Consider the following 18,929-nt stretch of genomic DNA (forward strand, 5'->3'; position numbering starts at 1 on the left):
TATATTTGATCTAAAATAATGATTTGTTGATTCTGAATTGTTTTGTATGTGGTCAATGTATAATAAAGAAGTGTAGAGTTTAGAGCAATGTATTTTGTAAAATACTATAAAACCCAGAAAACATACATTATATCAACAAAGTCACAATACAGAGACATGATAACAAAAATCCTAAAACAGAATAAAAAAGCCTAAAAAGACGATATGCAATAATATCATTTTCTGTAGCACAAATTCTTAATGCTGGTGTTCGAAAATGATGAAAGTATCCATGCTACTGCTTCATCTAGTATTAGTTTAAGTTTTGCATGTCTGCATAGCACTGTCCAACCCCACGTCATTTTACTATGGCTATAGGCTCACAGCATGGACCTGCACATATTTGGTGCAGAATATATAAGGTGCATGAGAGTTTTCCCCGTGTTCAAGCAGAAGGGGCATATATTTAGGGATTCGCTTGAGGTTTGCCACAGGGCTGAGGTTCTGCCTGTGGGTAATGCCTCAACTCCCAACAGTCAGCTAAATGGTCTTGCCTGCAACCCTTTGTAAAATAATGGGATAAAATAGTACATCTACTGGACAATTTGTAATAAAAATGGGGCAAAAAGACATGACATTCATTATAGTTCTCTATGTAATGCATGAACAAATTCAATACTGTAGATTCCAGGTCACAACAGTACACATGTGCACTTTACCACATTTGCATGATGACTGTGTACACAATACATGTCTTCATTTCACTGTAAATCACTTTTCTGAAGCTGTGCTCACAAATGCCAGAATTGCCAATATATAAATCACTTTAATAAAAGAGCACAATATAAGCCAGCATTAACAGTGAAAATGTCCTTTGATGATTATATAATAGCATTTCCACTGTGTATTACTTTCTTCAAGCTGCACCATATTATATGCCAGCATTGCCAGTGCAAATCACTTTCATGAAGCTGCACCCACAATGCATTCCAGTATTCCCATTATAAATGTGTTTGCTGATGTTGCACACATAGGAGCTAATTTTGCTGCGCAAAGTAAATTGACCAGAGAGGACCTCATACATTTGAAAATATGTGCGAACAGGTCTTCTCCAGGCAATTTTCGTCATTTGCACTGCAGAGTACAAATGGGAATTGTAAAGAGATGGAGGAAGTCTCTTTACACTTCTCTTTTGCACTGTGCAGTGCACATAGAGTAAACATTGTTTGCAATGTATGCATGGCATGCATTTACAATGGTTTCCTATGGAATCCCCCTGCTATTTGCTGGTGCAAAAAGCATCCATATTCCACAGGACATCATTGGTTTTATGCCAGCATGAAACGTTTTTTTTTAAGGCAGAGAGCAAACAGTAGGCCGAAACGTAATTCCAATCCTGCCCATGCCCTTTGCCTTCAAAAACAATGAAAATCACCATCTCCCCCATCCCCCGAGGATGAATGGAGGCATTAAGACAGCTATGACACCATTACATCTGTCTTTAGCACTTACATTTACAATCCAGGGGTCTCGAAAATGAGCCCCATAATGTTTGCTGGAATTTGTCCACTGTAATTAATGTTCATTATGATTCTCCCTTCCTCTACAAAACACACACATGCACGCATTGCACTTAGGACGAACTAAGACACAAGCTGGTGTTGGGGAAATAAGAATGGGCTGATCATTAATCTGCATAGCCACCATATAGATTCATGGCAATGAAGTATGAAAAGGAAAAATACATGTTTATGGAAATCCTATAGTATTTTAGCTCTAAAACATCCGGGTGCCAAAAAGGAAACAAAAAGGGACTTTTCAGAGAGTACGGCAGATGTACAGAGGATCGGCAGAATATCGTCTCTTTAGTTCTCTTAGCAGCATTTTTCTTAAACCTGCATATGAAACATTCAAATGTACACCATTGTGATTTAGATGGCCTATGAGAGGGATGGACATTTGAATCCTGGAAACACCCTAAAATAACGACAGCCTTTAAATATGAGTTTCTCAGCTTTTCTTACACCTACGCTTTTTCTGGAAGCTTCACTTGGCCCTGGAAAGGATGGTACCAATGATTTGCAGTGTGTGGTTCTTGAGTGGCAATGGCACAAAACAGCCAGTGTCAGGTCCTCTAGAGGTAAAAGCTCAGTGAAAGGAGTAAGAAGGATCAATTGAGTAGGAGGCTACAGTAGAAGTAAAAGGCACTGAAGTTAGTAGGTGGGAATCTTCAAAAGCTGAATTTTTGAACGTGCACGTTTTAGGCTAATTTGAACTTTTAAAGATATGATTGAGAAACGAGGGGGAAAACCAGCAACAGAGGAGGCCGGCACCACGTGGGTGCTCAAGCTGGAAACTGGGTGATTACCCGATGGTAGAAAGACTACCATAACCAGAAAGCCTTAGAAAGAGGTGAAGAAAGTTCAAAGTGGTCATACAGGGGTCTTGTCAAATCCTCTGTACCATTGAAAGTCTTTGACCGGCAGATGATTGGGAAAGCTAAGGGAAGTGAATCCTGCATGGTGAAAAGTAATACACGAGCTGTATATCAGAAACGTCGGCGAGAGTGAGCCTGGTAGAGGGAAACCGACAACGAGGGGCAAAGCCTGAAAAACCTGTTTAAATAGACATTGCAATTTGTGAAAGCAAGAACTATTGCAAGACAAGGGGAAGGGAAGTGCCCCCCTTGTCATTTGGGATATGAGCCCAACCAAGCGAGATCCAGGGATGGAAAGCTATCACCAAATGTTTACTGAGAAGGGAACTGACTTGTGAATTTGTTACAATTTCGGATGGGTCTACGACCAGAAGAGGATGAACCCAGAGGTGAAGCCATCACCCAAAGTGCTTGTAGAACTGAACTTTTGTGTTTGTTTGTTGAGAGCATCAGGCCTCGAAGGCGAGAGACTTTTATTGAAAAGAGACTTAACCATCGAAGAACCTGATAGCTGATACGGAACTGTTAGCTTGTGCTGGGAAGGCTCAAGCATGTGCTGTGCTCCAAAGTCCAACCTTGACCCGTGCTAAAAACGTGGGGAAGGGAGATCTTAAGGCAATCACATCCTGACTTATTATTTGAACACTGTTTCTTTTGTTTTGATACCCTCTCGCACACTCTTTCTGTGATTAGTTGTAAAGATTCGTCAATAGGTTTTTCTTAGTATAGGCCCTTTTATTTTGACACAACGCCACTAGGACTGCCTTATTTTTCATTTGATGGTCGACTCTTTCTCCCATGTTAGATTTAGGTTTAGTTTAGGCGTTTTTCCTCCCTGCATTTATTGATATGATATGATATGGCATTTGTAACGCGCCTATACACAAGTGTTTCAAGGCGCGACGAGGCGGGGGGGAACAAGGGGAGAACAGACAGCGATCCTACTAGGCCAGGTGTCATTCAGATCACGCAAGTGCAAGGGTAGGGAGACTGGGAAAAGTGCAAGGGGAAGGGGAGAGGGGAAGTGCAGTACATGGTTAGTAGAATACAAGATAAGTAATAGGGCCAGCTGGTGGCAAGTGCAAGGAGAGTGCAGTACATGGTTAGTAGAATACAAGATAAATAATAGGGCCAGCTGGTGGCAAATGCAAGGTAAGTGCCAGGAGAGGGGGCTGTAGGATACAGAGACAGTCCCGTAGTGCAGGTAGGCAGTGCAGGGAAGAGTGGCAGGGCCAAGGACCGAGATCGGTGAGTGGCCAGTTGCAGATTCAGTGCAGGTTCAGTGATTTTAGCAGGGGAGAGAGGGAGAGAAAGCGGAGGCAAAGAGGACGGTTTTGAGGTGCTTCCGGAACCGGAGATGGTTCTCCTCAAGTTCCAGGGAGGCAGGAAGGCTGTTCCAGAGGGAGGCCCCTGCTGCGGAGAGAGATCTACCCCCAGCTCGTTGCTTGGAGAAGCGGCTGACCCTGAGGTAGTTGGAGGTGGATGAGCGAAGAGCTCGAGAAGGAAGATATTTAGGAAGAGAGAGTTGAAGGTATCTTGGCCCAAGGCCCCAGAAGGCCTTGTGGACAATGCAGAGGGTTTTGAACTTAATCCTCGCGGCCATTGGGAGCCAGTGTAGCGATTTCAGTCCTGGAGAGATACGGTCCCTGGGCTTGAGGTCAAGGACAAGTCTCGCAGTCTTGTTCTGGATGAGTTGCAAAGGGCGGAGAGTAGAGGCAGGAAGATTTAGATAGAGGCTGTTACAGTAGTCCAGCTTCGAGAGAACCAGGGCTCTGGAGACAGTGAGCTTCTGGGGGAAGGAGAGGAAAGGAAGGATACCTCTGAGGAGGTGTAGCTGGTAGTGTGACTTCTTAGAGACGTCAGATATGTGAGGAGAGAAAGACAGTGTGGAGTCGAAGATGACCCCGAGGTTTTTTGCCTTGCAGGTAGGAGCAGGAAGAGGGCCAAGGGAGGCCGGCCAGAGAGCTGCAGGGAAGGAGGGAGTGGGTGTGCCGATAAGTAGGATCTCAGTCTTACTGGCATTAAGGCAGAGGTCGTTGGCGGCACACCATTCCTGGATAGCAGAAAGACAGTCGGAGATGAGGGAAGGGGAAGAGGAGGCCGAGGGTAGCCTGAAAAGGAGCTGGGTATCATCCGCATAGAGAGTGTGTTCAATAAACACCCTTGAATTGTGATCACTTGTGTCTGTCTTTACTGTTGCCACCATGAGTTCCTTACAGTATTGTGAGAAACCAAAGGGTGCCTCTCCCGCTAGTCCTCAGGGACTTGTCATCCAGGTGGTCAGGTCACGGCCATTGCTTTTGGATCCAGTTCCTGGGGGTGGACCAGTGAGAGAGGATCATCTGTGTGTGGGGTCTTTGATGAGGGGGGGCGAGACAACCGATGGTGAGATGCGGTAACCTCTGCCTTCCCGTACCCATGAGCAATCTTATTTTATAGGATCTTCAAAAGTCCCAACTCCCCCCTCCCCTTTTCTACACAAACAATGGGCCGAGGAAGAGGGCGAATGAAAGTAAAGAGGCTAACCCTTACATATCGCATTGGACATGGCCCGCTAATCGGTTCAGGCAAAGTCAGGCACTTGACTTTAAATACATACATCTGATACCCATTAGCTCTCACCATACGGATAAAAGGCAGAACATAGAGACACACTCTGAGCAAGATGGAACACGACAAGGAGAAGAACTTCTGGGGTGAAGACGAACCTACTGGAGCCGCGCTTCCAAGAAAGGGACGAGAGCAAAGGGTAGAGAAACCCAGGAGACACCTGCAGGAGGTTGTTGCCTCCGAAGAGCCGTGAAAGATACGCAGAGAGGGACAAATTCCAGACAAGGGGACTGCTTTGTGTTTTAAGGGAACCAGCGACCCTCCCGGGTGAACGACAAAGTTGGGGAGGCAAGGCCAAGCTTGTGGTATTAACCTTGACTCGTGAATTATAACTGCAAAGACAAGAAAGGAAAGCACAGAGCCGCTGAGTTGGCGAGCGACATGGAAGGCCGGTGTGTTTCAAGGAACGATTGAAGTTACAACCGTATATCTCACAATTGAAGGCTGCATGCGTGTGTATGAGATGCGAAGGAAGGCAGACCTGTCTAGAACTTTATATTACTAAAAACTATGAAGCCAGTGGTACAGAGTAGAAGAGTGGTCCAGCGAAAAGAAGTATCCCACTTGAAAGTCTCAGCGAAAGGTGAAATGTTTTGTTATAAATTGACAAAGTGAATGAACTCTAAAATGTGTAATGATCAAGTTTTACCCCAAAAAAGGGGAAGTGAAAAGGTGAATGTTGAACCTTTGTGCTTGTGATACTGAACTACCCAGACCAAGAGACATTGGGGCAAATAACACAAGATTCGGAGCTGAAGGGAAAGTCGAAGTGGTCTATAGAAAAAAACATTTGAAAGTCTTCGACATCAGGAAAAGGTCTGTGCCTGAATGAGGGTGACCGAAAGTGTGATAAATTAGGGGAAGGGAATCCCTGCAAATGCTGTGATTGTGAGGTCTGAGGGAGATCTATATTGAATCAGGTACTTTTTGGTTGAAAGGTCAGAGCCTGACCGACAGAGACCTACGTGAACCTTTTGCTTTGAGAGCTCAGAGCCAGACTGAGGGAGACCTGCGTGAACTTTTGTTGAACTGTGAAAGAACTTTTGAAAGCTGGAATAAGTGACTTTAACATGGAAGGCCAAGCAGGCCCCGTTCCACATTTTTAACTGCCTTTGTTTTGAGAACCTGAGCCAGAGCTTGTCATCCTGTGTATGGGGACCGCCTTACTCCTTGCTGTCCAACATGAGAAGGAGAACTGACTCAGCCACATTGATTCTTTATGTTATGACACTGATTTTCTTTTGCAAACATATTCTCCTTTACACACTTTTTGTATAAGAGATAGGGCAGGCATTAGGTTCTATTAGTATAGGCCATCTTTGATTTGACAATGACTGACTAGGACTGTGTTTCTTTATTATTTTGATGGTAGAGAGACTACTCCCATCATAGCTATATGGCAAAACAGGAGTTTTTCCAAACTCTGGAAATTTAATAAAGGTTTTGAAATGGTATGTCTTGTGTTAGCGTCATACTTGTGATACCATGCCTCCCTTACAGTACTCAGAAAGGAGCAGCGATGTTGCAAAGAGATCAACTGTGTTATTTTTAGTTTAGAATTCATGTTACACTTTTTCCAGAATAAACCTAGTAATTTTTGGATAGTTCTATTTTAAAATCATCATCACATCACAGTGACCTCGAACTCTAAACAGACACTTTTAGCAGCACTACTTCCCTCAGAAGTATCCCCTAGGTGTGCGCCAAAACACATTTTAAAATCTTTGCCTGGGTTAGCACAAAAAAACAGAAAATTATGATTAGATGTAATACCGATAATGTCCCAGTGTCCGCTGGGAGAGGACATACCAAATCTTGATATTTAATAAAATGCAGCAAGGCTAGCAACCACAACAGATTCATGATGGTCACAAATTGGATGTATTAAAACTAATGGTATTCCTGTGTTACATACAACATTTGATTATGTTGGAACAATGGCTTATACTGCACAATGTGATGTCAGGACATGTTGTTTTGACTAACTGACCAGGATGGAATCAGTGGCACAACAGTGCAGGGGGAGCCGGCAAACAAACTGGTCCTTCATAGCTGTCTCAACCCCTTTTTCAAAATTGGGGAGGATGATGATCATATGGAGGTTGGGAGGCCAATGTGTGGCATTCCGCTTTGGCCAAAGGGATTGTAGGGTGAGGATGGGCTTCACATCTGCTTTGCAGTTCCTGGCGGTGCACTCCATAATGGGTGACCTCCAGCTCCCCAGCACTTTCGTGCTCTTATCTGCTGTAATTAATGTATATACAGTTTATTTAAAAATTTCTCTTATCATGCCTCTCTTCCATATTAGGTTATCCTTCAAAGCTGCCTTGAGTAGCCTTACTATTTTTTGCTGAAGGGACACCATTTTAATCTCAATGGCCAATGTGGTGAGTGCCTGCATTATTCATGCCCATATCTGTCATCCCTCCCACTTCTTTCTCAACCTTCCACTGATTCAGTATTTTCTCACAATAATCTTCATGGCTTAGTTGCAGGATACAAAACAATCGGCTAACACCATTAATTCCACAGTATGATCTTTAGAGACATGCTATCTCTGCAGGGACTGGCTGTAGAGCAAACAAGAATTCTGATGGCTTTTAGGGTTTATGCTCTTTTTAATTGTTTGTATCTAGATAGTTTATCACATGGTACGTCAATAGCATCCTGCAGTTTGGATAATGGGTGCAATCAACTGTTTCAAATCTGAAATGTCTTCTATACATATCTTGTGTACCATGTTGTCTTAGAGTAGCTTTTTCTGATCAAATTTGAATAATGGATTTCTCCAAAGACATGACCACCAATAGGATAGATAGCCTTTAAATCCTAATGATCTCACAAGTTTATACTGTATCCTTCCAGGTGTAGTTGTGGGATTAGTTACCATTGTATTCCTTAACATGTGATTGGATGTAAGGGGCAGGGAGAGATAGGGTGAGAGCATTAATTCTCAAGAGAGACACAATGTGGGCTCTTTCCCAATATTCTCTAAAGCTGGCAGCAAGGTAATGCAATATGCATTACCCCTAGCCAACTAACATTAGGAGAATACATGTTTTTTTAAGAGTGCTAGTATTCTGTTTCCTCCCTCCTCAAACAAATCTTTCCATCTTTAGCAAACTACTTGCAAAACAGTGTCTCAATGGTAATTGCCAGACATTGAAAGAATGTGTGATGATAACATCTTCTTATTGGAATTAACTTTCACCTGGGACCATATGTCAAAATCCAGTTTACATTTTTCAAGGAACAATGCAAGATTAAGATGTGTTCTATTTTCCATTTCTTTACCCACACAGACCCGCACATATATTTTTTGTCCAAATAAATTTGAATCTAGATGTTTTAATATTACTATTTTTCAAACAACCTTTAAACGTTGCTAGCATTGTAAATTTTGATATATTTAATTGTATAACTTGTTACGACTCTGAAACTATTTCGAATTTTAAGCAATTCTGGTAGCGATGTGTCTAAATTGGAGAAAAAGAAAAGTATATGATATACAGAAAGAAGTTCCTCAATCTAGTGTGTATTAGCATCACCCACCAATCTAGCTTTTGAATTTCCGCTGGTCTGAATGACAGGATCAACACAGTTTTTTTTAATACATTTTATGCCTTTTTATGCAAAACGTGGGTTTCTTGTGAACAATAAAATCTGACTGGTCTTGTTTGAGCTAGATGATAACTTTTTTTTTATTGAATGGCGTGAGGAGATTGAACATTTATAATTATCTTAAAAATAAAGGCTATAAACTCAGATCTGAAATAAGTCTGAAAAGTGCAAAACAGTTCATCACTTTTCAATTTTTAATCTCTATCAGCCATGAATCACAGAAAGCTATGATAACAATGATCACAGGGCAAATGCAAGCAAACCTATCATACACACAGACACACATACACACACAGACGTACTTCAGCGTGGTTCTTCCTAGTGGAAATCAATTTTCCAGTTCAGGACGAAACTGAAGACCTTACTCTTCATTCAATACCTATCTGTCACCTAGGTTCCCTACGTTCTATCATCACATCTCAACCCCCACAGTTGGAACATCCCATGCCACATATTGTAACCCATATTCTTTACCTCATATGTTACCTTCAGCAACATGTTCAGTCCTCCGTTGCTTTCTAGCTGGGCTTGCACTATATTAAACTCCATGTATGAATACAAACATATTTTTTATCACTTATTGTTTTTTGTCACAAATGTTCACTTGTTTTTTCCGTATATTACTGTCTTTCTAGGTATTGACAGCAAAGGATTCAAACCTTTCTCTTCACACAAGCAACTGTATTCCCAACTGTGTATAGTTTTGTATTGTTGTTGTGGTTTGTTTTTATGTACGAACGGCTGAATGCCGACTGATGTTCAAGTCTTTCACACCACATTGAATGTTGATCTATGCAACTTTTATAAAATCAAGATTTTTCCAGAACTGATCACGGAATATTGATTTCTTTGTGTAGACACATAGGATAACAGGGGAAAGGAAAGTGCTCAAGTAAATATTCCCAACTGTGTATAGTTTTGTATTGTTGTTGTGGTTTGTTTTTATGTACGAACGGCTGAATGCCGACTGATGTTCAAGTCTTTCACACCACATTGAATGTTGATCTATGCAACTTTTATAAAATCAAGATTTTTCCAGAACTGATCACGGAATATTGATTTCTTTGTGTAGACACATAGGATAACAGGGGAAAGGAAAGTGCTCAAGTAAATACCCCGACCTATTCACTTGTATTTTTGTTTCATAAGTAGCCCTCCTGGGCAGAGTAGGTTCCAAAACCAGGAGCCCATTTGTTAAGTCTATTTTGACTGAGTTGATACATTTCTGTACAGTATTAAAAAAAAGATTTGGGTTAAAGTTGGTTGAAATTATCGTGTTCTAGTAGAATTCTATTTTTGCTTTCTTAATAAGCTTTTCCTTTCTGAGCGCAATCTTTAACTTAAACAGATCTGCTTCCAATATGCAAATACGCCATGTCTTTGCAGAATTGTGAATAAGACATTTGTTTGAATTTAAATCAGGAGTGTACCAAGCCTTATGTGGTTATCAGTTTGGTCTTTTTTTTATTTCCAGAGGAGCTATTTCATGTAAGGATTTCTTTAATGCTTCCTGATAACCTTCCACCAATTCATTCGCTGAAAGGGAAGGATCTAAATATCGTAACCTAGTCTCAATGGTTTCTTCCAGCTTGAATAGAGACCATGAGGAAACATTTTTGGTGCCAGTAGTTGGTCGCTTTTGTTGACCATGGTATGAAACTATAGATGTCAATGTAGAAAAAGGAATTTCTGTATTGTAGTACTGACGAGCCAAGAGGCTAAATATCTGATCAAAAGGTAGTTTATGATTTATATGTAATGTTATCTATCTGGGGAGGGAACAGAGCTAAAGGTTTAGGATGCCGGTTCCACAGGCAATATTCTAGAATCAACAATACAGTTTTGAAAACACATTTATGCTTTCCTACTTTTAAATTGGAAAGAAATCCAGTGGCACTCCCAGGCCCAGCCTCTAACCTGCATCATAATCTGTATACATACTCTATATACTCACATCTTCACCTATGTCTCCCTTGAGCCTGCACTTCGCATACCTATTATACTGCTTAACCAGCCCATGCTCCTGCCCCTCCGACCATCTGCCTTTCTTAGTCCAACTACAGGAGGGGCTATGCTTGCTGAGGTTAGTGTAAAGACTGGTAGGGGGTGTCTGTACTTTCGCTCTCTATATGGTAGAGGAGAGGCACAGAGGACCCCAGCCAAGATTCTCTATTATTGGTACGTGGTCGAGCAATTAAGGCCTAGCTTCTCAGGAGGTGATGCGGGCTGGTTCTTAAGTACAGTGTAGTCCCCGAACCTCCACAAAGGAATGTCCACACACTGTATTACTGAAAACACAGTCGTTATATAATTAATATTCAAAGGTATGTACACGATCACAATAACGCACTTTGTACTTGGAAGTCAATAATGATAAATATATACACGTCTAGAGTGGTACCACTAATGTTATCAAATCTCATTGAAGTGCATCAACTGTACGGTTAAAATGTCACACAGATCAATAACGAGTAAACCAGCAATAGAGATAGGCAGGAACGTAAGATGGTTGAAACAATAGGCAGAATGCTGACCCCTACCAATAGGCACAGTTCTGTGTGGAGATCCCCCCACCTGGGCAACCTGTAAATAAAGATATATAGCACAAGCCCAGTCCATATATTGTCCGATAGTCTTACTTCTTCCTATTAAGGTTTTACCCCCCCCAATGTACCTGGTGGAGTAGAGTTCTCCGACGATGCACCGACCGATCCTTCTTGAGTGCCTCCCTTTCAGGCGGGAGCCACGGATCGTCGAGAGGTGTCGGGGAACTTGGCGTTCGGTGTCGGGGAATCGACAGCCCTTCTTGAGTGCCCTCCCTTTAAGGCAGGAGTCACGGGTCGTCGAACGTCCGACGGTGAACAGGGTGAACTATGGCAGGGAAGTGGCAGCTTCATTCCTAGCAGTGCTCGTCGACGACAGAGCGTTGGCGTCCTGCAAGAAAGAGGCGTGCGGGGCACCTCGGTGACAATAGTTCTGGACCGCAAAGAGATGATGAAGAACTGTGGCCCAGCAAGGGTGTTGAGTCGTCGGTGTCTCTGCGGTCTTTAGGTGGCGGGAAACCCACCGGTGGATACTCCTCGGCGCGTCGATGGTCGGGCCTTCTCCAGCGGGAGACAAGCGGATGACGATGCAGACGAGAGCGTCCGATGATCAATGAAAGTTCTTAGGCAAACGGGAGCACGGCGGCTCCAGTCGGCGACGGCGGTATTCGACAGTGGCGGACAACAGTCCGAGTGCTTCTCCTTGGAGTTCCGCAGCAGTCCCCGTATCGGGTCGGCAGCCTGTCATAGGTCTGTCTACCAGGGAGCGTTGGCAAAGATCAGCTGTGCACGATGGTCCCTTGTAGCTCGGGAAGAGGGCGCCTTAGCAGGTCCTCTCTGGGTCAGTCCTTGGAGGCACAGCAGCTTTCAGATTGTGAAGGAGAGCAACAGCACTCCTTCTCGTCCAGCAGGGCTTCAAGGTCAAGCGTCAGTTAATCCAGTTACTCGTCGTAGTGGATTTCAGCTTCTAAACACGATTCCTAGCAGTGAGAGGTCCCCAGATATACTGTTGATCTCCCATTCATTCCGCTGGGTCACACTCAAGCATCCAATCACGACTACGGGCATTCATGCAGGCAGGCAGCCAATCAGGCACACGAGGTATTCAGGCCATTCACTTCTCTCCAGACACTCACAACAAGTTATGTGTATTGTGACAAGTACCGAGCCATTCAACACTCCAAGCTGCATTCATGCCGGTTTCGGGCAGGGTTGTCTCAGTCATTGTGTCAGCCACTAGATACTAGACACCCACAACACAGAATGCATATTCGTCACACACTCTATTCACCCAGGTCCCACCCACAGGAGGTACCCACAACATACATCACCGGGAAGGCTCCAGCTAGTCTGACTGGGCCTTCACAACAACACCATATATGGCACTTCCATCCAACAGCCAGTGAGGGGGAAGGGACAGAGTCAGGGCTTCCCAGGACTTTGGGAAAACAAGGTAATGGATAAAATAAAGCAAGAGGCCACCGGGGCCATCTTGTTTTCCATCAGGGATCAACTGATCCCCATGGCAAGGCCGGGGTATCCCAAAATGGAGGATACTCCGCGCACCTGTCAAATTCAGCATGGAACTGCCACCAGCCCATACCCTGCTCTGTGGGCCACCCACAGGTGCACAAAAACATACACTAGGGGCACAGGGTTGTACCCCCACCTATGGGTGCCATAAGGGTATCCCACGGGTCCGTTCACCAAACCAAAAGAAAGAGAGCTGCACCGCCAGGAGTCCCACATGGACTCCTGTGCGGAAAACATGACAGAACACACGATAAAAAGCAGTAAAGGACAAGGATAAGGAGGCCATGTCCCTCCGATGCATTTCCAGCATCACAGTTAGCACATCATCAGTCTTCACCCAAACATGGAAGATGCTGTGCTGTGGAGTGTTGCAGGGGAAAAACAATCTTGATGCAATTACCGTTGTACATTTTCCTGGTAATTTGTTGTGCAAAATTTTTGACCAACAAAAAGTTTCTTATACTAGGTAACTACCAAAATGTTCTTTCACTGTGAAATAGAGAAGGGTCATTATCCCAAGAGATAACCTTTCCCAAGTTCTACACAGCTATTATCACATGCTGGTAACAGCAATTTTGGTATTCCAAATGTGGTTGGAAAGTAAAAAACATTGTTTAGCAGTGAGTAAAATAATTACATGGGCCAGACTCTACAATATGATAGCAAAGGTGAAATACTCAGGTGCCCATATTAACAAAGGTGATCTGAGCATTTTAGGAGGGTCTGGGCAATAGTGTAAAGATTGCGCTGTCCAGTCCCCTTGCATATATGTATGACAGGCTCCCAGCAACCATCCAGTTGCTGGGAGCGCATTTCACAGAGATGGGCCGTTAAAGGGTCTGCCTCGGTGAAAAAATAAAAGCATTTCAATTCACGTTTGGGCGATGGAAATACTAGTGTGATAGTCACGGCTGTCACACTTCTAAAACAAATCATGAGATAGTCGAAAACGACCCTGCAGTGATTTGCGCCTCCCCATGTGTATGTTCTGAACAGGTGCAGGGTAAAGTCCCTCCTTTGTGGGCCTTTCAAAGTGCATCCCTTTTGTGAATTCGGGATGCGCTTTAAAATGGCCAGAAATTACCCCTTATTTGCGCAAATGGGAAAAAAGGGCAGCTGAATGAGCACATCTGAGATGCGCTCATTCACATGCCCTCATTGAATGGGGCTGTCACTTTTTTGGGCACAAGTGAGGATGTTGCACTAGCGCATGTCCTCACTTGCGCCAACAAATGCTTTGAAAATCTGGCCCAAAATGTGTACGTTAATGAAATGTGCGTATTTTTGTAATACTGAAATAAGAAAGATTTCTTTATAAGGTAAGCATTCAATTGCAAACTTGGTTGAAATCGAACAGTTTTAGTGTGAGCTTGCCTTATGTGCAAATTAAACATGAACAGTTTGAAAAGTAAAAGCCTTTTTCCATGTTTCAGCTTTCACTTTGGAGCTTTAAATTGGATGTTCCTGTCACATTGAAGAATCAGGGAGTGTCTTTTTGAAAAGATCTTGCTGGAAAATTGCTTTGCTGTTTCTTGAATGCAGGGACATGCTTTCTGCTGTTTCCCGGCCTATTACTGAAGCCACAATATATGGAATGTTGTCAATACAAGTAGTTATTGGCTGCATTTCAAGCATTCTGATTGGCTGAGAGGTCAATAATGACCTCCATGTGCTAATAATAATTATATCGATAATAAAAATAGATCGTAAAGTGCAATGAAACATCTGTAGTTACCAAATTTGGCTGTACAAGTATTGCTTTTCTTTACTATTGATTCTTATAAACGACATGTCCAGCTGCCTCAGGCACCTGCCCATGGTTAAAAAGTGAGAGACCACTATTCCTGTTTACTCCTGTAACCCAGAGCAACCAATGTTATCTATTTTTGTTGCTGCCGTGGAAAAGGGGTTGGTGTTCATACAAGTGCATGCAAGTGCATATGGTACAGAGGAAGTCCCCAGTTTGTCTTTCACATTTACAGCAGATCAGTGTTTCACACTTGCCCAAGACCTTTGTTAAGTATAGAGATATTGTGAGGTGATATAAATGGTACATATGTTCAACCTTAAACATCAGTATGGTTGACTCCAAGGGAGTGATGGCTGTGAAATCAAAAGCTAAAAATGTGGCCACTCAGGCCAGAATAATCAATCGACAATATGGGAAGTTTTCCTTAATTCCGGTAATCAATTTCTACAAACTCAAGGTGATGCCCATACTGACCTACGGTGCCGAAACTCAACTACAGCTTCCGGGATCAGTATGGCAACAGGCGGAGGGTATTTTTTGGCGGCGTGTCCACAACATGCCTAACTCTCTTCTGGTAGATGTCATAAGAAGAGAGACGGGCACAGTATCGCTTTATGCTACTATGGTGTGGAAGTCAGTGTCATTTTTGAGGAAATGTCTGAATCCCACTGGCGAAGGTGGTTTTGAGGTACTGCAAAAGGCACTGAAAACAAACAGTGAAAGGCCCCTTAATGAAAGGAGAAATACATGTGTGGAAATTCTAAAAAGCTTAGCATTAAGCGAAGAAATTCTACTAGTAAATCCCGACCATGTAAAGAAAAAATATTTCGATCTCGATTGGATATCTACAGAGGAACACATCCGCACTATAAGAAGCAGTGGAAAAACAAGTAAAGACAGTAGGAAGTGAGGAGAAATACCTAGATACTTGAAGAAATTCCCCTCGCCAATCTTGAGATGTGAATTCATGAGATTCTGCTTTAATCTGTACCCGACAAGGGAGGTAATGGAGAGACGTAAACCAGCTAGTACCCGTAATTACACATGCAGATTTTGTCCTGAATCAATTGAAACCTTAGCCCATTTAACAACCGAATGCCTGGCACTGAACGACTTAAGGACGAAACATCTGGGATCACTGTTCCAACAATCAAGAAGATTGACACCTAATGAACTTTGGGACTGTCTTAATCAAGGTAGGAGAACAACTGAAATCTTAGCACTAGCATTTGTTAAGGACATTTTTGGAAAAAAACATGGAGGAAGAAGACTCACGTACTCTGTTGGAGTACAGAAAGGCAAAGCTTAGACTAAATGAAATTCACATGATCTGTTTTTTATTAGAAATTTTAAAGTGAACATTTTTTTTCCTGCTACTTTGGTTTTTTTTTTTTTCCTTTTGTTGTCTTTTTTCTTTTTTTTATTTTTTCTTTTATTGTGTCCTGAAAAATTAATTATTTTGTTATTTTGTTAAGAAAAGTAATGCATAAAAAGGTTTAAAATGTAAACTAATAATATTCTTTTTTGTCCTCTCCCCTCACCGCCCTCCCACCCCCACTTACCTTCTGCCTGCTTTGTCCACGGTGAGGGATGATGGCAGCCTTCAGCCGTCTGGAGACTCGAAGCGGGGACATTCCTGCTCCGAGCCTCCACACAGTTGGAGGCTTCCATCGTCCCCCGCCAGGGACCCAGGTATGTTTTTCGGGAACGGACGCGCTGGGACCACTTCTGTTCCCAGCGCGTCCGCTCCCGTTGGCCCCCATGGAAAGGGAAAATGGACTCCGTTTTCCCTTTCCCGGTGGCCATTTTCTTGGTCATTTTTTTTCTTTTTTCTGTCTCAAAACGCTGCAGCGTTTCGGGACAAAAAAATGCTTTTAGCGCCCCAGTCACGCATATCTTGCGGGCCGGGCTACTAATAGCTATATGCCCCGAGCGGTGGGGGCATTACCGACTCTGGTAATGTTCGAGGCCTTCGTTAAGGGTCTCGCTTCACTCAGGCCTATAACTATAGGCCCCTGGGCATTACCTGAGTCGGCAAGGCCCCCGCCGCTCGGGGCATATTGCTTAATTAAGACATTATTTTTTAGCAAAGGGGCATGTAACACCATTCGTTTACCAGGCTATGACCATGGGTGCCTGAAAAACTAGCGGTTGCCAAAGGAAATGTTGGAAATGTTTCTCTCGGTTTAATCTGGAATAAGCCTGTATCGTTCTCACACTATTAGCAACCAATGCTGTGTTATTCACCAATGCTACATATCTGGGAGTATTGAAAAAAAGTGACAATATCAGTTTGCATAACCTTGTGTGTTTCTGTGAAATAGTGAGTGTTTAACAATTCATTTCAGCATTGAGGAAAGGCAACCATATGCATCATAGATGTCTCGTTAACACTGGTATGAATGTTGCTGCATTGAAATGTATATATATATATATAGATATATATAGATATATATATTGTTTCTTTTTTTTTAATTGATTTAGCTGATTTCTCAACTTTTCAGTTTGCACAATTCATTAAAATACAATATACACAAATATAATATAAACAAAATAGATAAAATCATATAATTGAGCTCATTATCTCTTCATTACTATCACAAAATGTGTTACAAATGTAAAATTAATCAAAACACGCATACTAGGAAGTATGCTCTTCGAATACTTGATCAACACTCTAGTAGAATAGTCTATATCATAATTAATGAAGCATTTTGTGTAGAGTTGATGTAATTATTTCATTGTTTTGGATCTTCTGTTTTAATTTCACCATGCAGTTCTAAAGCATTGAGGAAACAGATCGTAGCAAAAATATTGTTAATACTTTATTGAAAATTTCCAAAAGAAAACAGAGAAAGAAAAACAATAGTATTTTACAATCATATGTTCACATTACATGAAGTGAGTGAGGGTTTTTTCAGGCCCATGTTTTTATGGGTCTTTGATTGTGAAGACAATCTGAGTGAATGATGATATTAGGCCTAAATGTGGCTGGCTGGGAGTCCTAAATTGATTTAAGGAGGCAAACAAGAAAAATAACTCCTAGAGGGAGATGGGCTGCATTGTCTGGGGCCATGCATGCGTCTCTGTTGCTCTTCTTGCTAACAGGACCTTGCCTTGCCTCTTATTTAGTTTGTGTGCAGGCTTAAATGGAGAACCATTATGTACAGATGCTTCAAAATGAGGAGGCGTTTTGGTTAGACTATGGGTTGCCCATTACCTTAACACAACATCATGGACAGTGGCAATAGCATTTAAGCGAAGGCATACATTTATGCAGAAGCAAAAAACATTCTTACCGACTGCTTCAGTTTTAAACCTTGTCTTTGGGCCAGGGTGTCCCATTCCACTATCCCCCGGACGGCTCAGCTGCACACAGATCAGATATTCGGTATTTGGCATGAGGCCCTCTAATTTAACGGTCTTTTCTGTTACTGCAACTGAATAGAGAAAAACAAATCAAAGGCCATTTTAGAAAGCCTAAACGTATTTGTTCACACCCTGTCTTTGTTTATTACCCCAGACAGTTGCAAAACCCCCGGAGGATCTCAAATCATCCAAACTGAACTTATATCACACTATTCATCTAATGGATTGCGGCGGGCATTATTTGGCCATTTTTGAATCATTTTGAAAAACTGGATTTTACTATTTGCTGGGTCACCACATCAAACCTAAACTCAAACATGCTGAATGGTCAAATAATTCGCAGCTATCTGTCACAGGTGGGCCCAACAGAGGACACAACACAAAGGTATAGTGACGCGTAGCACCTTTATTTATTCTCGGTAAGTAGGGCTTTGAGGAACACATATGTTTAGGGAACCAACATAATCGAGAGAGAGAGTCTTAGAAAACAGTGTCAGTGTGGAGGGATAACTCAAATAAAGTGAAAAAGATCCGAAGGGAAAAGGACTGTGGTCCCATGTCCAATCCCAATTCTAAACCACAAAGCTCTGGGGTGCCCACACTAGTTAAACATCCTTCAATGCTCTCATAGCCATATGGTGTTTTAGGTGCCCTTGGTAGATGATCCAGTAGAGTGTAATCCTCCAGGACTTGGCAGCTGGATGCCACACTCTTGTCGGGGCAAGATCATTCAGAAGACCTCTCTTGCTCTAGTGTTCTCCTAAGACTCCTACCTGGGTAGGACCATGCCTCTTTCCTCCTCCTATGCTCCCGGTCTCCTTGAGTAGGATTTCCTCCCCCCACCTAGGCCCCTTTCAGTTTGAATAATTTATAACTTCTGGGCCCAAGGGTCATCCTCTCTGGCATGAGCCGTCTACAGGCTCTTCTCAGGTTCCCAATGTTATAAGCTCCATTTCATGTCTGGTGGTTTGGCAGCTGTCACTAGGATAAGTTTTAGAGCCCCAGCAGGTTGTTAGTTTGGATCACACATGGCCAGGAGGCTCTGGGCTCTTAGTTACATCAGAACACCCTTGCATTTCCAGGATCT

At 42.7% G+C, this 18,929-nt stretch overlaps 1 protein-coding gene across 1 annotated transcript in view; it reads right to left on the reverse strand.

Annotated features, from left to right (window-relative positions):
• Positions 1-18,929, reverse strand: part of TEK (TEK receptor tyrosine kinase) — a 682,216-nt gene that overhangs the window by 264,675 nt on the left and 398,612 nt on the right. The window contains exon 11 of the mRNA XM_069630921.1: positions 17,773-17,913. Within this exon, the coding sequence (XP_069487022.1) occupies positions 17,773-17,913 (141 nt within the window). The remainder of the gene's footprint in view (positions 1-17,772; positions 17,914-18,929) is intronic.

This window comes from Ambystoma mexicanum, chromosome 6q (genome assembly GCF_040938575.1).
Source record: "Ambystoma mexicanum isolate Mex_15411 chromosome 6q, UKY_AmexF1_1, whole genome shotgun sequence".
Classification (NCBI taxonomy): domain Eukaryota; kingdom Metazoa; phylum Chordata; class Amphibia; order Caudata; family Ambystomatidae; genus Ambystoma; species Ambystoma mexicanum.